General features: G+C 32.0%; 2 protein-coding genes across 2 annotated transcripts; one reads left to right on the top strand and one right to left on the bottom strand.

Moving 5' to 3' along the window:
- Nucleotides 1-1,721: 1,721 nt before the first annotated feature.
- Nucleotides 1,722-5,182, top strand: LOC112764372 (glycerol-3-phosphate dehydrogenase [NAD(+)] 2, chloroplastic). Its single transcript, XM_025809930.3, has 9 exons — nucleotides 1,722-2,210; nucleotides 2,621-2,757; nucleotides 3,029-3,134; nucleotides 3,247-3,448; nucleotides 3,552-3,639; nucleotides 3,865-4,012; nucleotides 4,387-4,536; nucleotides 4,618-4,767; nucleotides 4,854-5,182. Exons 1-9 carry the CDS (start codon nucleotides 1,869-1,871, stop codon nucleotides 4,866-4,868), a joined length of 1,338 nt encoding a protein of 445 aa, XP_025665715.1. The 5' UTR covers nucleotides 1,722-1,868; the 3' UTR covers nucleotides 4,869-5,182.
- A 638-nt stretch (nucleotides 5,183-5,820) lies between these two features.
- Nucleotides 5,821-10,616, bottom strand: LOC112764371 (uncharacterized). The gene is made up of 5 exons (XM_025809929.3): nucleotides 9,986-10,616; nucleotides 8,426-9,359; nucleotides 7,901-7,996; nucleotides 7,399-7,535; nucleotides 5,821-6,610 (listed from the first exon to the last, which is right to left on the bottom strand). Exons 1-5 carry the CDS (start codon nucleotides 10,249-10,251, stop codon nucleotides 6,427-6,429), a joined length of 1,617 nt encoding a protein of 538 aa, XP_025665714.1. The 5' UTR covers nucleotides 10,252-10,616; the 3' UTR covers nucleotides 5,821-6,426.
- Nucleotides 10,617-16,217: the final 5,601 nt, after the last annotated feature.

The following is a 16,217-nucleotide window of genomic DNA, read 5'->3' as shown; positions in this document are numbered from 1 at the left end:
TCCTTGGCTTTCCTTTATTCTTTTGCTTAACTTTATCATGTTCCTATTAGGTTTCTTAGCACGCAAGTAATCCTTTCCTGAGCGTTGCGCTTTTTGTTTTGTGATTTTTGTTTTACCCATTTTTCAAGGCTCCTAGTTAAGTATCTTTTCTCTATTATTATATATATATATTACTATTTTTAGAGGTCGTAATACCTTACTATCTCAGTCTTATGACTTAAGCATAAGATTAAGTATAGTAGGGTGTTACAGCAATACCACCCGAACCTGCAGGTATCCACCCCGCCTCTACCGCTTGGGGCGGGTAATTATCTGCCCTGCACCGGGGCAGGTTTTTAGCGGGGCGGGTTTTAGGGAGGGGCGGAGCGGGGTCGGGTTTAGGTAATACCCACCTCTACCCGCCCCGCTATATATATAATATATGTAAAATAATTAGTAAATGATTAATAATATTGTATCATATTTAAATTTTTACTTTAATTTATGTTACGTATGTGATGATGGTTATATAAATTTTGAAATTTAATTTTATTTATTGAATTTTAATAATTATAAGGGCGGGTAGGGGCGGGCGGGTACCCGTAGGGACGGATTAGGGTTCAACGTTTTACTACCCGTAGGGGCAGATTAGGGTTCAACGTTTTACTACCCGCGGGTAAAAGTGGAATGGATTCTATACAGGTTGTTGTACAGCAGGGCGGGATCGGGTAGAACAAAAACTCGCCCCTACCCACCCTGTTGCCACCCCTACACAGGATTTAGAATCTCATAGGACTAAGTTTTGGTGAAAAATAGTGTGTTCAAAACTTCAAATTTAAAAGAATTCCGATAACTAAATAATTAGATATGCATATTTCACTGGGAGTTGTCAGATTAATTTTCAAATATGATCTTTAAACTATGTGAATTACAGTAAATTCAAAATAATTGTGTATTATACAACTAAAATTTTTGTAATTTTTAATAAAAAATAATTTTTTTTTGTTATTCAACTAAAATATTGCACACTTTGAAAATAATTTATATATTATGCAACTAAAATTTTTGTGTTCTTTAACAAGAAATTATGTATTTTTCTTGTTTGTTATTTAAATAAAAATTGCATATTATAAAATAATTTATGTATTATACAGCTAAAATTTTTGTATTTTTCAATGAAAATTTGTGTTTTTTATTTTATGTTTTTTTTATTTTTTTTTTTCATCAGCTTTTTTTTCACTTTCTTATCATTTATCTTGTTTTATCGTATTAAGATAAATAAAAAAATTAAAAAAAATAAAAAATAAAAAAATACTGCAATAATATTATAAAAAAGAGAAAAAAAATAAAAAACGTAGCCAAAAAAAAAATCCAAAAAAAATACAAAGAAAAAAAAACATTTTGTGTAAATAATTTTTGTTAAATTTTGATCAACTTAATTATTAAAATTTCTTATATCTGTATTATTATTCAAAACATTTTTGCCCAAGTTTTTACATGAACAATAAATAGAAATTACACGTTTTAAGAAAAAAAATATATTTAGAATTTAATTTAATACATTGATAATATTTTATATAATTATTTAATTATATTTATTTTTTTAGAGAATTATTTATGTAATTAATATGAAGAATAGTTTTTTTTTATGTGATATTAGGCACTTAAATGATGGTGTAAAATTTTTACAGCGACATCAAAATTAAAGTTATATATCTAATATTCTAATCTAATACCAAAATAGTCACCCAAAAAAAAAAATCTAATACCAAAATTCAATTTAATTACTTTATCCATATGGGAGCGGCATTTTGTTTTTTCTTGCAAAAATTCCGAAACTCTCTCCCTCGTCTCCACCTCTCTCCCACTGAGCTCCCAACCTTTCGGCAATGGCGGCACTATTCGAATCATCATTCGCGACCCCATTGTTCTTCTCTTCCAACACTAACAACAACAACAGTGCTACTTCAAAATTCCAATCTTACCCCTCAAAATCCCCCTCTCACGACCTCCGCTTCCACCACACTCACACTCACACTCACAGTCACACTCCTTCTTCTTCTTCTCCCTCCCTCCAGCCCCAACCCGAACAGGAAGCACACCCCGAACCGGATTCTGACTCGACCCGTGACCGGCGCAGAGCCGTTCGGGTCGCGTGGGAGAAGCTGGTTCGGTGGTCGAGGTCGTGGCGCTCCAAGAACAAAACCGACGTCCTCGAACGCACCAAGAAGGTTCGTTTCTTTCAAATTTTGCAGTTTCTTTTTTTTGCATCTTTTTTGCACCTTCAACAGATTACGATGTTATTGAGTTACATTACGAAAGTGTGGCATAATTTCTTTCTAGTTTGTAGTTCTTTGGTTTATGATTTATTCATTTTATTGAGCGCTTGATTTGAAAATGGTTTCCCTTTGCTGCATTAAGTTCTTTTAGTCATTTTTAATTCTTGTTTCTTTATTTATTTTTTTATTAACTGAACTATCTATTTGATTACCCTTTTTTTTTTTTTCCATGTGACGTCAACTTTAGTCTTGATGCCAGCTTGATATCCTAACCGTTACTTTGATAGTTAGATGCCGATGGTTTCTCTATTATCTTTAACCGTTTCTTGTATGGCAATGTTAAATTCTTCTTTGTTGCGAAGGTGGTTGTGCTTGGAGGGGGTTCGTTTGGGACGGCAATGGCTGCTCATGTTGCAAATAGAAAGGCTGAATTAGAGGTGAACATGCTTGTTCGGGATCCTCAAGTTTGCTTCTCTATCAATGAGAGGCACTGCAATTGGTAGCTACTGTTATTGTTTGTGCTCGTGATCATCAAGGTTTAGGGCTTATTTGTTTTCTGTTTCTGTCTCCTATATCCTGTTTACAAAGTTTTGTGAAGAAAATAGTACAACTAGAGACTAGAATTTATTGTTTTCCCCATTCCTTTTTTTTTTCCTTCACAAAATTCTGAAAACATGAAATACAAAACATGAACAGAAATCAAATAAACTCTTGTAATTGTTTAATTTCATCAGCCATTTATAATTTAAGGTGACTGTTGTCCATTGCAGTAAGTACTTCCCAGATCACTGGCTTCCGGATAATGTAGTTGCCACAACTGATGCAAAATCTGCTTTACTTAATGCCGATTACTGTCTTCATGCTGTTCCTGTTCAGGTCATTTGAAAAATTGTTCTCAAGATTATTTGGATGGTATTTGTAGTAATGTGCAGTAAATTGGTACTTCATTAAGTTCGAAAACTCTGAATCTTATTTTCTTCGATCACAGTTCAGTGCTTCGTTTCTTGAAAGTGTCGCTGATTATGTAGATCCAAGTTTGCCATTCATATCTCTTAGTAAAGGTCTAGAGCTGAACACACTGAGGATGATGGCTCAAATTATTCCTCAAGCGCTACGGAATCCACGCCAGCCTTTCGTTGCATTATCCGGACCTTCTTTTGCTCTTGAATTGATGAATAAGCTACCGACAGGTGAACTGTGAAATTGCTAACTGCATTGGTGGATTCACTCGATTGATTATATGATGGTTGAAATGAAATCAATTCGTCTTTTGCATGCATTTTCAAATGGCAGCAATGGTGGTGGCATCTAAAGACAAAAAATTGGCAAGTAAAGTTCAGCAGTTACTAGCTTCAAGTCATTTAAGAATCAGCACATCGAGGTAGATTCATACATGACCTTCAGTATATAAATGAAATTTAGTTTTATACATAATTGACTTCTTTTTCATTCTGTTATGACTCGAGTATTCGTGTTTGATGATGCATAATATAACCACTTTTGTTCTCTTTTTCTGAAAAAAAAAATAATAATTCATCAACTGTTAAACAACTACATATACAGATTTTGTTGCAAATGTTCAGCTTGTAATCTCTGATAACTCCAGTGATGTTACAGGAGTTGAAATAGCTGGTGCACTCAAGAATGTTCTTGCAATAGCTGCTGGCATAGTAGAAGGTATGAATCTTGGTAACAATTCGATGGCTGCACTTGTTTCACAAGGTTGTTCGGAGATACGATGGCTTGCGACAAAGGTAACTGATCTCGATTTAGGGAGTAATCATGTTCATATTGAGGACTAACTGTAGGTGCAATGCTTTATAGAACTTCTAGTTTGCAAATGGCATAGAATGTGTAGTAACCTTGGGGCTTGTTTAGTTTCTGTTTTCATTTCTTCGTTTTTAACTTCAGTCTTGCCTGTTTTTAAATTTTTGTGAAGGAAAATAGAAAACAATATTTTGTTGTTTTCACTATTTTCAGTTTTTTCTTTACGATTATGAAAATGGCACGCATTGAAACCCAAAATAGAAACTAAACAGGCCCCAAGGCGTTTTCCATTGGAGCATTTCAGTTCTTTCTTTCAAATGACTGATAGCTAATTTCACTTTCCTCCAATTGTCTTCTGAAGATGGGTGCAAAGCCGACTACGATAACTGGTCTATCAGGAACTGGAGACATCATGCTTACATGTTTTGTTAATCTTTCACGAAACCGAACAGTTGGTGTTCGTCTTGGATTGGGCGAGAAGCTTGAGGACATTCTGAGCTCCATGAATCAGGTATCTAATTAGTTTCCAAGTCTGTAGGATCATATCCAAACTTTTTATACAAATCAAAATGTTTATCCCTGCCATGTGCAGGTAGCGGAAGGTGTCTCGACAGCCGGAGCTGTGATTGCTTTGGCCCAGAAATACAATGTTAAGATGCCAGTGTTGACGGCAGTAGCACGAATTATCGACAATGAACTCACCCCTAAGAAGGCTGTTTTCGAGTTAATGAGCCTCCCACAGGTTAACCTCACCCTCGTCTTCCGATGAATTAAATAACGGCCTTGCATTTAAAGTACAAATTTGATTGGCAATGTTTTTTAATGCAGGTTGAAGAAGTATGAAAACCTCGTCTCAGCAAACTTAGTGGCACCAAGCAACACCATTGTTATTTACCAATTGCTTGTAAGACATGGGTGTCTGCTCAATTCTTTTCGCCATTGCACTTTGTATAGCTGAGCCTGAGTTTTGATGACAACAATTTTGCAGAAACTGGGATTATTTCCAGCATATACAGTTACTAAAACTATGAGAAATGTGCAGATAATAATACAATAATAATCTTACCTTGTTATGGTAGTAAGCAAGAATATGAGCCAAGAATGTGCCTCACTCTATAATTCATATCATTGATTTCAGCTGACTTATGAGCTTCAAAGGCCTAGCATGTCATCCAACACTAAATAATATGCAATCAGTAATTAGATATTATGACACAGATATATATAGTATGATTGTATTATTATATATGAGCTAAAATGTTTTTGCATGCTAAAACGTTGAGATTAAATTAATTTTATGTGGATGTAATTATCCCCTGCACTCATTTAGAGGAGTAAGTATGTTGTTTTACACCCGTTGGATGTATTAATTCGGAAATTTCAGTGTGAAAAACTTTAAAAGTGATCAAAGGTTTGGGATTTTTTTTTCCCCTTCATTATGTACTAGTTTTTAATAGTCTATTTGTGTTCTAATAATATTTTAACCTTTAATATTAATATAGATGGTTAAGATGAGGCGTACCACATAATTAACCGCAAAAGTTAGGTCATGAAAATAATATTATAAAATATTCTGATACTGAATATATAATAAGAAATTTAAAAAGTTCTCCTAGCACAATTTGCGCTTTAAACACGTTTTTAAATTTTAACAGAAAAGATGTTAAATTATCGCCCAGTTTTACAGACAGATTTTTTTTTTTTTTTTTGGGTGTTAAACAATTACCAAATACTGAAGGGCGTTCGTTGGCTAAGATCACATAAGCTTAAAAAAGTAAAGACAAAAAGAGAGTTATTTTTGTAAAATATCAAATTAGTGGTCATTCAATTACATATATTGGTGTATTAAAATAAATTCTTAAAATTGAACACAAGACATTATGATATCTAATGAAGAATATCTTTACAATAATAATTGATAACACTTTCCTCTATTTCTTCTAATAGGATCCCCAGTAGAGCATATTGAAGGGTAAGCAAAACTAGGGTCAAACTTGCATGAGCCAATTTATGATATAACAACAATGATATCATAAATCATAATCCTACAAGACAAGATTTCTTTCCCACCATACTACGCATTTGTGCCAAAACCAGTTAGTTTTTTTTTTTTTCTTTTTTTTTTCCTGTTTACTCTCCACTGAAAAGGAATAGGCGAATAGCCATCTTTGAATTGCCTTGAATTTACATGTTGAATGGCAAATCATTGCTTCCTCCCTCTTTATTTTCTTTTTCCTTTTCCCTATCTTTTTGTTGCTTTTGTTACTTTCTCTTCCTCTTAAGAGTTAAGACCTTCCAAGTAAGTAGTACAAAGAGGCACAACAAAGAATAGAACATGAACATTCTAAGAGCTCTGACATTACCGAAGCTGCTCAAAACGAAAGGAACATGTGTGGCAGAATCATTCCTTCTTGTCTTCCTCCCGATCTTCAAGGCTGAAGACATGACGATCAGCACCCACCAATGTCTTTCGGTCCTTTCTTTCTAGCACAATTGCCATGTCCCCAGTCACCTTAACTGCAGCACCGGCAAGTGCGACAGCTTCCTCATCAAAGTCATCCCCTGTTTCCTCCGAGTATGCATATCTGCACATCCCACATAAAAATTAACTTCAAACCGTAAAGAACCTCAATGAGGAAATTAGCATGTAAAATACAAGCGTAATAACCACTCTCTCTACAGTTTACAAATCTGAAAATATTTGTGAAAATTCAATTACTAAAGCATTTGAAATATTCACATTGTAAAAGTCAATAACAATATTTCACAACAGAATGGACTCGTGATTATGGCTTTATTAAAAAAATTCCCCTAAACATGACAAAATTGATCTACTAGTACCTTTTTTGTTAAATAAAGATCTTTATAGAATACAAATAATCAGTTCACTATTAAAGTCACATTAAAATAAATTGCATCATTTGCAGCCTTACTATTAAGATTCCTTGAGGTATTTCCCCGAATTTCTTTACAGTAAAAAATTATACCCTATCATCAAACCACAGCTAAATGATTTCTAAAGCAAAGGCTTTAAGCTTAATAAAAGGGAATCAGAATGAACATAGAACAGAATTTATATGGTGTTCTCAAACATGAGAACTATCATAACCTATAATAGCAATTATCCGAAAGACTTAAACATCAGAAATGCAACAAAAGGATAACTAATCGAAAAATAGAAATCCCTACCCGGGTAAAAGATGTTCTCTCAAGTAAAAAAAAAAGGTTGTGAAGAGAAATGAAGACTAACTAAAATAAATATGAAGACTTATGTGCTCACCCATAACATGTTAATCTACTTCATTTCTAAAGAGTTTTCATGTGATGTCTGAATTTATAATTCTATTCTTTCTTCCCATCCTTTTGGCAATACCTGGTTGGATTTTGAGATGGAGCCCATAGAATGCAAATCACTAGCAGGAGAAAGTAAGCCAACAAAGTCCAAAAAGCCGGGATGATCCAAGCTCTTCGCCATAGCTCACTCAGAGGGTCAGATGCATTGAAGTACAACTGAAACAAAATAAGTTTAATCATCATAAACAAAGAAATGTGATTATGAAAATATCTTGCTCCTGATTTTTCAGCAACTCCTTTTCTCAGAATTGTTTGATGGGTTCCGACAACAAGCTGACTCGTAAATTTTCTAATCAAATATATTATCCCACACAATACTTACTCTGCTAGGCTTAGAAAATCATAATAAAGAGTATTCAACATGAAAAGAGCTTTTTTCCCTCTTTCTTTTTATTATATAGCTAGCTACAAGGAAAACATGTATGCACTTCCTCATTTAGTGGCAATTTTTGGTTTAATGAGCATTAAGAAGGAAAAAGGAGGAAATAAAGTAAGGAAACAATAAAGAAACAGAAGACTACCTCATAACCAATCCATACAACTGACAGAAGCACTGTCACTGCAAGGGAATTTGTGAACTTCCTGTACAACTCAAGTTTAGCCATAATTCTCCGAATCTGTGGCATATAATAGGCAAGTGGAGATAATGATTTGTAATAGAAATCTGAGAAAATGAAATGCAAGTTATAGCTAATTTCAAGTGAATAATGTAGAAGAATCAACGAATAATCTTGTATAAGAAAACTATGACCATATTTTGAAACTCAGAATTCTTCCATTACCCAATTTTAATTCATCCTATAATCATAAACACATCCTCCCCTCTTTTAACCATTATATTATTTTCGTAGACACATGAAGTCATGAAAAATAACCAATGGGTCATACAAATATGTCTAACATGTGACTATTCTTAAAGGTCAAAGCTGGCCACTTAGCTCATTGAAATGTTTGTTGCTCACAAACTAAGAAGTTAGGAAGCCAATATTATGCGTATTCATGAAATAATATAGAGCATTATTGAAAATCATTGCATACAAGGTTACCTGAAGTTTCTCCAAGGTTTTTGATAATGACTGAAAGATCCAAAGAATAAAGCATGCATCCAACAGAGCAACAGGCAGCACCAGAAAAAGTCTTGCTTTTCCAGAAAAGTCATTAATATTACCAAGATGTTCCACTAGTTCAAGTGCTTCCGAGGCCACAAAATACATCACACCAAGAAGAAGTACTCTTGAGGTTATTCCACCAAGCGTTGGGCGCATGACACCATAACCCATGGAAACCACCAGGAGAAGAAGCCGTGAGACCGTCTTCTTCACAGCAGTGAAGGTAACAGCCCAAATTGTAATTCCCATTGGCCTGCTTCCAGTGGAATTGAAGTTCGCGTACTCAAAATACCAGAGAGCCATTTCAACCATCCCAAGGCCAATAACAGCAGTAATGTGGTAATGCAATTGTATTACATCTTTCCAATATTGCACAAACCGGAGAAACCAGACAAGACCAAGAAAAAGGTAAGCCAAAGACATTAAACCATAAAACGTCATCAAAGGCATCATCTTCCCAGGAAGATAACCATCAGGGTTTCTCCATACGGTTCTTCCACTAATCACCGTATCCTTCAGCTCAGGATCACAAAACATGAAATACAGGTAATACATTCCAGTACTCTTTATGTCAACAGTTTGAATAACCATTTTAGACTCCTCATTCTTTCCGGCGAAAAATGTCTGTATACGTTTAGGTCCATTTGGATCATCCGGGTTCTCACGGATGATAACCTCGCCTAACTTGCACGAATTTTCCTTGGCAAGTTCCGGAGTGCAACATATGGCATCAGAGTTCAGATAAGCACCCCCAATATTGTTCCTATCTCTCACCTTGACTATGATAGCCTCAATCAACCCTGTATTTTGCTGCATATCATTCTTCTTCTCAGAAGATTCTTTTGTTCTCCGAAATGTGATTGACTCAAACCTGATTGATCACATAACATTAATAAGGACTAACAAAAACTCCTTCTAACTATCTCTCCCTCACTCAATATATGGGAATCATGAATACCCATTTTGATAAACTACACAACAACAATAATGACTCTTCTAAATTCTAATAAACTAAACCTTATCAATAAATTAAATACACTCTGGTGGCAATCCGAGTAAGCCATGGAGAGGTGAAAGTTTACAGTTCTACTATTGCAATCTTGTAAGCTAATTTAATTACTCCATCGGTTTCAAACTAACGGTTAAGTTGGACAGTGGTAATTGACATCTTCGTTTTTCTTTTTTTTTTTTTTTTTGGTCAAGGACACTTTTGTTGAAACTGAGGTAACAATAAACGAAGCTTAATGTCTATGTAATTATAAATTCATATTTACTACCAAGTTGAGTCAACCGGGGCAAGTATCTATTTTTTATTTGAAAAAGGAATTTTCCAAGAAAAATCCCAGTATCACGTTGGTGAGAAAACAAATGGATCAAAGTAGTCCATATGCAAATGGAACATAACAATTAACAAGAACCCTCCAATTCGAACAAAGAGCTAAAAACAAATGAGTTATGACCCAAAAATGAATTAAACCCAAAAAAATGAAATTTAACCTGATGAAGGATTTGCCATTGAGGGAGTTGTTGTCTTCGGAAGGTTGAGAGTGTTGTTGGACAACCCTTGAAGCGTAGAGTCCCTCACTTCCACCATGGAAGAAGAAGGAATTGGAGCGCCGCATAAAGGTTTCGTTTTGGTATTCGTGGATCGAAGCACCCACTTCGCTTATCAGAAACAACAAGATCATAGAAAATGTGTTCATCGTCATCGCAATGAACCCCTTGGAACCCAGATCACGTGGCGAACCACGCGCATTCATCATATAAATACTCTCTTTTTGTGTGAGAGTGAATTGTAATTAACAATGAAGAATAGGAAGTGGGTTTGCAAGAGAATTGTGGAAGCGTACAAGATGTTTGTGAAAATGCGTGTGAAAATGAGTGTAGATTTGGCGAGAGAGAGAGACAGAGAGAGAGAGAGTCAATAAAAGAAAAAAGAAAAAAAAAATAATTGTGTGTAGTTGTCGTACGAGAATGAGCTGAGGCAGTTAACCTTACTAAAGTAAAGCTGTGTGTAATTTATGTAAATGAGTGGATGAATTTTGCGTATTGCGTAGAGCGGTTTCATTTGGTTTGCAAAAATGCTATGTGCCTATGTCCAATGTGCTCGGTCTAAAATTACCATAATAATTTTGTGCCTATTAAATGTGTCATATTTATATAAATAATTTAATTACACATTTAAATTTTGTTGATAACCAAATGTCTAAATCTAATAAAATTGGTGTAAAGTCAACAAAACCACTTTTATTATGCAAATGTATACACACTTCACTAACGCAAATATATTCTTTTTCATCTTTGTGTTCCTTTTTTTTTTTTGTTATTTCTTCTTCTTTTTTATATTTCTTTTTCTTTGTCTTCGCATTTCTTTTTCGTCTTCGCATTCCTCCTCCTTCTTCTTTTTCGCATTTCTCTTTTTTCTTCGTCGCGTTTCTTCTTATTCTTCGCATGTTTTCTCTTAATCGTTGTTCTTTTATTGCTGCTGTTGTTGCTGGGTTTTTTTCTTCCTTAGTTTAATTGAGGTTCATATGGATTCAAAACTAAATTTGATGTGTTTTTGTTGACGATTGAGTCTTTTTTATTATTTGTTCAAAACTGAACTAATTTCGAGTTTTTGTATATTAATTGAGGTTTACTTGATGCTGCTGATAAGTATTGACTAAATTTTTTATTCCTTAAGTAATTTCGGTTTATTTCTTAATTTAATTGAAGTTCATTTGGATCCATTAATGATTGAGTCTTTTTGACTACTTGTTCAAAACTGAACTAATTTCGCTTTATTTGTGTGTTAATTGAGGTTCACCTGATACTGATGTTATGTATTGACCAAGTTTTTTATTCTTTAAGTAATTTCGGTTCATTTTTTAGTTTAATTGAGGTTCATTTAGATCCAGAAATAGATTTGATGTGTTTTTGTTGATGATTGAGTCTTTTTGACTACTTGTTTCAAACTGAACTAATTTCGGTTCATTTATGTGTTAACTGATGTTCACCTGATGCTACTGTTAAGTATTGACCAAGTTTTTTATTTCTTAAGTAATTTTGGTTCATTTCTTAATTTATTTGAGGTTCATTTGGATTCAGAAATGAATTCGATGAGTTTTTGTTGATGATGGAGTCTTTTTGACTACTTGTTTAAAACTGAATGATTGAATAGAATGAAGTGGAATCTAATGCAATTGAATAAAGTGATAATGAACAATTTCATTCTTCTTTGCTAAAAAAATTGGTCAATACTTATCAGCAACATCAAGTAGACCTTAATTAATATAAGACCCCCAATTTTTAAAAATTAAATAATTAATTATTTATGAGTTAATATATTATATTCAAATATAATTTTAAAAAAATTATTTTTAACAAAAATAATTAAATAAAATTTTATGATTATTAAAGTTTAATTTAATTATTACTTATTCTATTAAATTTGAATTATTTATCAAAAAAAAAATTTAATAAAACAAAAATTAAATTTATTATTATTATTATTATTATCCTAGCTTCCATTATATCCCTTGGACGAATGCCATTTGGGAAAGGAAGAAAGCCACCAACGTGGCTTAGTATGCATACATATATATTTATAAACTTGACACATATCATGTTAGTCATTAGACATCATTATCAATTTTTGCTTCATTATTTCTTCTTGTCACCGAACCATAATCAAAGGAAATAAGAGAGACCGAAGCTTTGCAAGAGAGAACTAAGAGAGAATCGTGAAAAATCTCTAATCTTCTAGTCTCGATTTCTTGCGATCTATAATTCCAATAAAAAATTTAATCCGGTAAAAGTGTTCGTATCTTCCTCCTCTATATGTTAGTGTTATTTTTGTCCGGTAGAAGTTGACGGTGACATAACTCATTTTTCTCTTGAGTTCGGCCAATTGGAATTCTAGGAGACACAGACGATTTCTGACGTTTCCTTCTTCAGCAGCTCAGTCAGAAAGCTTCTCCAGAATTTTTGTTGATTTTGATTTTGTACGGAAGTAGGAGATTTATTTTAAAATTAATCGTTTAAATCTATAAATGCTATTGAAGTCTAGTGAGTAATTACAAATAATTTATAAATGTCTTGCGTGATTAATTGATGAATTGGTTGAACTGTGGCTGTGAAAGATGATTAAATTAGTGTTACTTGTTAAATTGAAAGATGATAAGTTAGTTATTGAAGAAATTGTTGTATTGATAATTGTTGAATGGAGTTAGATTTGAGTTTGGTTTGGGAAGTTAGGAATCTGAGGGAGTCCGCATGGGTGGTAAAGTCCAATTTTAAAGGAAGATGCTGTCCAAATTTTTGTAAAAGGTATACGAAAGAGTGCTTTTATTTTGAAAACCTGATTTAAATATATATTTACATTAAGAAGCGAACTTTATATTAAAAATCTTATTTATAGGCTTATTTTGAGAAATAATTTTGAAATTGAACCTGGTTAGCTTTCAGATTTATAAAATGATTTGGCGTTGGATTTGGATTATCGGATTTATCAGGAATAATCTTTGAGGATCGAAAATGATTTGGTTGGGACCCTTGAAGGGTGGTAAAGTCCGAATTTTAGAGAAAATGCTGCAAAAATCTTTATAAAACTTCGAGGCTTTGCTTAAAACATTAATCAAAGGAGAATTTGATTTAAAACTCATTCTATTTGGCTTTCAATTTATCAGGAAAAGGAGTTATGTTTTAAGTTTATTCTATTGAGAAAAGTTTCTTGTTTAAGTAATAACTTGAGTCCAATTTATTAAGAAAAGGAATTTTTATTAAACGTTAAAGAAGTTTGGCTGCCTAAAAACGAATGTTTTGAAGTATGGTAAGTGAAGGAATATGTGGTGATGCGGAGGTATGAGTATGTAATTGGTGATGTGGAGGAATAATGAAAAGTCATGAATGAAATAAATAATTGAAGTAGATTATGATTCATGAAAATGAAATGTGAATGGGCCTTGTGCCAAATTGCTAATGCGAAAGGGCCCGCCTAACGAATAGCCTGAGGTTGCTAATGCGGGAATGTTCGCCTAATTGATAGCACTGTTCCTTACTGTGATACACATTAAAATATTTTTATAATGAGGCCTAATTGACACGGGTAACCGTGATGTCAAGGTGTCTAATTGACACCGTAAATGGACCATATTCGGGGTTCACTCCGAGTAACGTCGGGTTGCGAGTAGACAACCGACGCATGAACTCATGGCCTGCTTAGGATAGACATGTATCATATTGATTGCGCATTTACATTTGGTCTTGTTTTGCTTGTTATATTTTCTCTGTGATTGTGTTGCTTGACTTGTTTGTCTTATTACAATTTGTTTGTTTGTTGATCTGTTCCTTGTGCTATTGTTTCTCTGTGATTGGGAACTAAGGTTGTGCGTGATTGTGGTTGGTTTAAGTTCGGAAATTTAAAGAAGGTAATAAGTTAATAAAGTAAAAATAAAAAGTATTTCCAAAGGTTTAACAAAATAGTTTTATTGAGTAAAGTTAGTTATTTGCATTTTATTTCATTACTTTTACGGCATTCCTATTCCCTACTGAGAATTAGTGGCTTGTTCTCACCCCAAAATCTTTCACCCTTTCAGCGACACAGGTTCAGAGACTCAGTTTGATGCAGGCGATTATTAGTTTTATTTAAGTTAAGTTTATGTGTTGAGTTGTTTTCATAGAATTCTCTCGCCTTTGTTATTTAAGATTTTATTTTATACAGAGAGATAGGAATTGTATTCGAGTTTCTTATTAAATTCATTTGTATAGTATTTATTATTATTAATAACTATGTGATTATTATTATTTGAATATCTTTAATATGTGATTTTAAATACTAAAAACAAATTTCTGGAATTTTCTCAAAAACTAAAACGCAATATCGACGTAAAGGCTCAATAGTAAATTTATAATAAACGAGATCAGGTCCGTAACGCCTTACTTTTGGTACGATCATGATGTGCTAAAAGTTAGGGTGTTACAATTAACATACAAATGAACTGAAATTAGTTCAGTTTTGAACTAGTCAAAAATACTCAATCATCAACAAAATACACATCGAATTTATTTTTGAATCCAAATGAACCTCAATTAAACTAAGAAATGAACTGAAATTACTTATGGAATAAATTTGGTCAGTACATATCAGAAGCATCAAGTGAACATCAATTAACACACAAATGAACCGAAATATACTAAAAATAAACCAAAATCATTTAATGATGGCACCAGAAAAAATCAGAACCAATAAAGGTATTAGCAAAATGTTGGTGTTGTTGGTGATGATGATAACGAAAGAGAAGAAGAAGGAGGAGGAGGAGGTGGTGGAGGAGGAGGAGGGGAGAAGAAGAAGAACAAACGTGCGCGAATTTAAAAGAAGAAAAAAAAAGAAGAGGAAGAGGAAGAGGAGGAAGAAACGGAGAAGGAGAAGGAGAAGGAAACGGAGAAGAAGGCGCATGATTTGAAAAGCGGGTATAACAACTTGGTTAAATTTGGTTAAGTATTTTTCTTGAATGTAGAAGTGTATTCTTATATAAATCATCAGATTTCATTAAATAAAAATTAAAGACTAATATAAAAAAAACATTGATAGATCCTAATAAATACAAAATATCTGTACATAAATAAATATCTTTTAATATACAATACTTTAAATAATAACATAATTTTTTATTTTTAAACAAAATAAATATAAAATACATAAATACAAAAAAATAAATATTTTTTATTATTAAGATTAATTATTATATAATAATTTTTTTATAATATTAAAAAATTATATTAAAAGAATATTTTAACCTGTAACATAAAAATATAAAATAATTAAATTTTATTTTATATTACTCGACAAATAATTAGATTATTATATTCAAAACTTATTATCTAACTACTTTTGTTAAAAATATTATTATAAAATCTAACTTTTTATCAAAATATTTGTAAAATTTAAAATATTCAGAATATTTTTAAAAGTTACTCGTTTATTTTTTGCATTTCCATTACAATTTCAATCAATCACCAACTAGTATTGGCTGCTCATACTGACCATTCATTGGTAATCCTAAGTTCTAAATTTTAAATTTTAAATTCTAAATTTGAACTCTAAATATGAAATTCTAACCCTAAATTTTTTATTCTAAATTTTAAATTTTATATCTTAAATTTTATATCTTAAATTGATTTTATTTTATTTTATTTTCAAATTTTTTACTTAAAAATTGGATATTTTATTATTTTTAATTTTGAATTTTTTAGTGTTTAATTATTATTAGTTAATTTATTGACCGAAAAAGTGTTAGATGCGGAAACTTTTTCTAATACAAATATCAGTTTTGACAGACAATTGTTGCATTAGCCGCCACATCATATTATTATTCATGCATAAAGGTTATTTTATTCTGAGGTAACTAATATTTGGGAAAAGTCAACAAATAAGATAAATTTATAAAAATGAACTTGCTTTATGAAAGCTACGTTATGCATATTAAATAAAGTCAAAAAATTAAATTTTACAAATATTTTAAAAAAAAATTATATTATATAATAATATTTTTAACAAAAGTAATTAGTTAACCAGTTTTAAAGATAATAATTTAATTATTTGTCAAATAATATAAAATAAAATTTAATTATTTTATACTTTATATTTCGAGCTTAAAATATTATTTTAATATAATTTTTTAATATTATAAAAAATTTATTGCATAATAATTAACATAATGAATAAAAAATATTTATATTTTTTGTATTA

Source organism: Arachis hypogaea, chromosome 17 (genome assembly GCF_003086295.3).
Source record: "Arachis hypogaea cultivar Tifrunner chromosome 17, arahy.Tifrunner.gnm2.J5K5, whole genome shotgun sequence".
Taxonomy (NCBI): Eukaryota; Viridiplantae; Streptophyta; class Magnoliopsida; order Fabales; family Fabaceae; genus Arachis; species Arachis hypogaea.
The sequence above is the reverse complement of the archived record's forward strand: the minus strand, read 5'-3'. Positions and strand labels throughout refer to the sequence as shown.

Coding starts and splice junctions, on each gene's coding strand:
- LOC112764372 (XM_025809930.3), top strand. CDS start 1,869: ATGGCGGCACTATTCGAATCATCATTCGCGACCCCATTGTTCTTCTCT. Junction 2,211..2,620: donor TCCTCGAACGCACCAAGAAG/GTTCGTTTCTTT, acceptor TTTGTTGCGAAG/GTGGTTGTGCTTGGAGGGGG. Junction 4,013..4,386: donor TACGATGGCTTGCGACAAAG/GTAACTGATCTC, acceptor TGTCTTCTGAAG/ATGGGTGCAAAGCCGACTAC.
- LOC112764371 (XM_025809929.3), bottom strand. CDS start 10,251: ATGATGAATGCGCGTGGTTCGCCACGTGATCTGGGTTCCAAGGGGTTC. Junction 7,997..8,425: donor AAACCTTGGAGAAACTTCAG/GTAACCTTGTAT, acceptor TATATGCCACAG/ATTCGGAGAATTATGGCTAA. Junction 6,611..7,398: donor CCATCTCAAAATCCAACCAG/GTATTGCCAAAA, acceptor TGGGATGTGCAG/ATATGCATACTCGGAGGAAA.